The sequence below is a fragment of the Sprattus sprattus genome, assembly GCF_963457725.1.
Source record: "Sprattus sprattus genome assembly, chromosome: 1".
NCBI classification, from domain to species: Eukaryota; Metazoa; Chordata; class Actinopteri; order Clupeiformes; family Clupeidae; genus Sprattus; species Sprattus sprattus.
Genome location: NC_137920.1, coordinates 29,761,322 through 29,766,321, shown reverse-complemented (window position 1 = coordinate 29,766,321; position 5,000 = coordinate 29,761,322). Strand labels below are relative to the sequence as shown.

The following is a 5,000-nucleotide window of genomic DNA, read 5'->3' as shown; positions in this document are numbered from 1 at the left end:
AGGAGGAGAGAGAGAGAGCGAGGGAGAGAGAGAGGTAAAGAGAGAGCAAGAGGACAATTGATGTGTCAGTGTGAACTCTTAGCTGGAGTGTCTTTAAGTGCAGACAGGGTAGGGGAGAGCTCAAATGATGAGGAGGATTTTTTGACCAATTTAGAAGTAATTGTTGCTCTCATAGCAGCACACACACACACATACACATCTACACATTCAGCATCGCCAACAGTGTGCTACTCTCAATAACTCTCCAACACCTCATGCAGTTGTCCTCAAATGTTCTCCTTCCATATTATTCTGCCGTGGCAATTGAATTGGGCTTTTTATGGTAGCACCCATAGCAACAACAGCCTCTGTTTATGAGATCGACAACACATGCAAGCGGCTCTCTGACAAGCAGAGGATTAGGAGACTATATTAAAAAAGGAGCACACGACATAAGATAGTATTTAACCGAAAGGATGAAGAAGAATAAAAATACTTGTTTCTTTTCAGATCGTTTGGTGACTCAATCGAGCGATCAAGGCCGAGGAAGCTTCGCGCTTTACCACGGAGGTTTATTTATGGCGAGAGTAGCCTTGTGAGCCTTTTCAGAGCCTGTAAAGCGCAGCTAATGCGCGTCTTCATGCCGTCGCAGGCTGATTACAGGTGACAGATATGACTTCTTTAAGCCTTGGGCATGTTTTGTCATACGTCCGCAGCGGCAACAACAACAACGACAGCGTCAGCGAATGGCTATGTATGCATGACGTGTCTTTTCCCATTTGATCAGCATGTCAAAATATAGCTTGTGATACCTCCGGAGCAAAATGCACCGATTTACTTTTTTTTCGTTTTTAAATTAAAACACGGTGCCGTGCGTGGTCGTGACAATCAGAGCTCTGGAGTGCTTTTTTTCAACTTGTTTTTGGCTATTATTTTTAAATCTGTTTTCCCCTCTATTGGGTTATTTAATTATTTATTTATTTTTCTATTTCGGGAGTAAAAGGCTCTCACTCGCTGCTTTTCCTCCTCTGCTTAATTAATTAGCATTCGCTGCATCTAGCCAATTTCCCGGACAGGCCGTAAATACACCCGGGCGCATAAAAAGTGATTTACCTCTCGATATTTTTTCTTTTTATTATCGAATCATCTCCATATATTTCTCGGAGGGAATGGCCCATGCCTGTGTGTGTGTGTGTGTGTGTGTGCATGTGTGTGAGTGTGAGTGAGAGAATGTGTGTGTGTGTGTGTCAGTGTGTGTGTGTGTGTGTTTGTGGAAGGGAGTTTGAAAAATGTCTGAAAATTTGAGAGTCTATGTCTGTACGTGTGTCAAAAGATAGCTAGAAAGTGAGTGTGTGTGTTTGAGAGTTGACATGACAGGATGTGTGTGTGTTTGTGTGTGTGTGTGTGTGTGTGTGTGTGTGTGTGTGTGTGTGTGTGTGTGTGTGTGTGTGTGTGTGTGTGTGTGTGTGTGTGTGTGTGTGTGTGTGTGTGTGTGTGTGTGTGTGTTTGTGTGTGTGTGTGTGTGTTTGTTTGTGAGAGTTGAGATGACAGGATATCTGTGTGTGTGTGTGTGTGTGTGTGAGAGAGAGGGATGCTGGGATGGGATGTGGGGTGAGTGTAGCCTGATGGTCTCAGAGGAGCAGTTCAACTCCTCCTGAACCTACAGAGCAGGTCCATTATCCCCGAGGCACCTCTTACTCATAAATCAGACTTTCCCAGCCACGGAGTGTGCATGTCACCACAGGGGACACGAAGGATGCAGGGACCTCCACCTACGTGTGTGTGTGTGTGTGTGTGTGTGTGTGTGTGTGTGTTTGTGTGTGTTTGTGTGTGTGTGTGTGTGTGTGTGTGTGTGTGTGTGTGTGTGTGTGTGTGTGTGTGTGTGTGTGTTTGTGTGTCAGAGTGTTTGTGATACTAATCTTAAAGAGCAGAAATCCAGTTAAAAGTGGGTAGAAAGATAGTTATGACTCACTGGGCTAAGTGCGTTTGTGTGTATGTTTTTGTATGTTTGTGTGGAGGACTGAGAGTGAAAAGCAGACAGAGAGAAAGAAAGACAGAGAGAGAGAGCCCGCAAGAGCAGAAGAGAGTCAATACAATTGGAGATACATTGTTTAAAAAAAGATCACTCTTTTCGTTTCAAATGCCATTTGTATTACCATCCATCGAATCCTAAATCCCCGTTTAATGCACAGTGCCGCTCACCTGCCTCCCGCCACGACTAATCTATTCATATATAGCTGTTGGCCTGTGAGCTCTTAGCCTGCCGTCTGACCAGAACCCATTCAGGGTGCATTAGTGTTTTAATGAGTGTGAGTTGGTCAATAATCCCACTGCAATTAACTGCGGTCCCAGTGCAGCCCACCTGTCTTAGGCTACTGAATGGCACGGTCAATGTGCTAAATACTGTTGCCTATTTGGCAGATGGACCTCGCGCACATGCAGACTGTACTATGCTGTCGGGGGGGTATTTTCCAAATGAGGTTTTTAAATGTAGAGGCCCTTGGGGGTTGTTTTTGGTGAAGTTGGAAAGGAACAGGAATGGAACATTGGTCGTGGTGGAGGGACACGCCATGTCTTTTTTTCTTTTGTCATTTGTTATTTTCACAAATGTTTGTGCGTTAATGTGCCATTGCTTAGTTAGGTTGGAGTCAGGGTTGTCAGGGGTCGTCAGTTTTAAGTGGACGGGCCACATTAGGAAGTGTCACAGGGGTTTTTAAAATCAGCAGACCCCTGCTCATCTCCCAGCATGTTCTCTCTTGTCATTTCATATTTGTTTTCTTCATTTTTCTTACATTTAATTTCTTTTTGTCATTTTGTATTTTCCAAATATGTGCTTCTATTAACATGCAAATAACATTTTAGCTTGGAAACCCATCAATAGCCAGAGACTGAATAGCCTCTTGTTGTGTCTTGTTTAAAACCAACAAAACTTTTTTTTTTCAGATTTTACCCATTTTCATTTCTCAAATACACACCTATTGACAATGCACTTGTTCCTATTGTTGGCAACTGGTTTTGATAGACAGTTTCAACTCGATAAGCTGGCAGAAAATTTGAAGGGCAACAAATACCAGCGCACCTCTGGCAGCGTGCACCTGTTTTTCCCCTTTTCTCCCCCTTTTGTTGTGTTTCGGCAAACACGGGCGTCACCATGGAGCTGCAGTTGCTTTTAGGGTTGATGTTTTTGGTTAGCATTCAATTCTCAGGGGCTCCAACCACCACAAAGGGCCTTGCACATCACACGTGTCATTTATACATAGAGTCATTTCTATAATTTATTCATTCATTTATACATATATTTATTTATAATATATTCACTCATTCATGTATACCTATATTTATTCATAATATATTCACTCATTCATGTATACATATATGTATTTATAAAATATTCACTCATTCATGTATACCTATATTTATTTATAATATATTCACCCATTCATTTATACATATATTTATTTATAATGTACTCATTCATTTATACATAATGTAATGTGTAATGTGAAAGATTGCTTGGATACATATGTATATTATACATATGTATCCAAGCACTCTTTTACATTCCACGACAGTCACTGCTGTGAGGCAGAAAGGCTGACCATCTCACAGCCGTACAGGGTCCGTGGATTTATGGATGGATTACTGGCTGGATGGATGGTCATGGATGTTCACTCACGTACGTGTAGGTGTAAAGTGTTGTTATGGAGAGGTGGCTGATTCCACAGGAGAGTGTGTGTGTGTGCGTGTGTGTGTGTGTGTGTGTGTGTGTGTGTGTGTGTGTGTGTGTGTGTGCGTCTGCGTGTGTGTATGTGTGTGTTGAGTTTTACATCTGGAGAGACAGATGAGCGCAGCATGCTTTAATGGATAGGTAGACATGAGAGCCCTATGGTTTAATGGGGGTCCGCATGATATCCCTCTTAAGACTCCCGACTGTGACTTGTCATTGTCCCAGCATGGGCTTCCATGCCTTCCACATTAGAGATGGACGACTCTCAGGAAGAAAACAAATCTGAGGGTGCTTTTATGCGAGCCTGTTAGTAGCGCAAGGCATTAATGTCAGCAGATGTATCAGTGGTTACTGTGCATACGTAGGCTAGCGTTAGATCTCCTTGCTGTGCTCAGTTCTGCTATCTTAAAAGGGTCCTGGATACTTGCAAAAGCCTCCTACATCTCCAAAGGGCATTTAATGTGTGTGTGTGTGTGTGTGTGTGTGTGTGTGTGTGTGTGTGTGTGTGTGTGTGTGTGTCTCTCTGTGTGTGCGTGCCAGTAAAGAAGCTGTAGGTGGACTTAAACCAGTTTCTGCTACCCTACAAAGGGTATGAAAAGGTGAAAGAACCCTTTTATGAAATACGTTTGTTGTGTGTGTGTGTGTGTGTGTGTGTGTGTGTGTGTGTGTGTGTGTGTGTGTGTGTGTGTGTGTGTGTGTGTGTGTACGTGTGTGTGTGTGTGTATGCATGTGTGTGCGCGCTTGCAGGAGAAGGAGAAGCTGTACGTGGAGCTGAAGCACATCTTGGCCAGGCAGCCGGGGCCGGAGGCAGCCGAACAGCTGCACATCTACCAGCACACACTCCGTGAGAAGACCAAACAGCTCAAGGTACCAATCACCTTACTTCCCCTTATGTCTGTCCCTCTGTCTCTTCTCTCTCTGTCTATCTCTCTCCTCTTCTCTCTCTCTTCTCTCTCTGTCTTTCACTTTACCTCTCTTTCTCTCTCTCTCTCTGTATTACTTTACCCCTCTTTCTCTCTCTCTCTGTCCCTCTCTCTTCTCTCTCTGTCTATCTCTCTCCTCTCTCTCCTTCTCTCCATCTATCTCTCTCTCCCTCTCTCTTTATCACTTAACCTCTCTTTCTCACTCTCTCTCTTTCTCTCTCTCTCTCTCTCTCTCTCTCTCTATTACTTTACCCCTCTGTCTCTCTCTCTCGCTCTCTTTATATACCTCCCTGTGGTTCTCCTCAGTCTCTCACTGTCCTTCAGCCTTCAGTGGCGTTCTGCCTCGTGCTCATGTTACGTCTTGCACATGT

The 5,000-nt window shown here is 43.8% G+C and overlaps 1 protein-coding gene across 1 annotated transcript in view; it reads left to right on the top strand.

Annotated features, from left to right (window-relative positions):
* cfap58 (cilia and flagella associated protein 58) overlaps window positions 1–5,000 on the top strand; it is a gene marked incomplete at both ends in the record, with an annotated part of 123,713 nt that overhangs the window by 91,599 nt on the left and 27,114 nt on the right. The window contains one exon of the mRNA XM_080843349.1: window positions 4,454–4,573. Within this exon, the coding sequence (XP_080699475.1) occupies window positions 4,454–4,573 (120 nt within the window). The remainder of the gene's footprint in view (window positions 1–4,453; window positions 4,574–5,000) is intronic.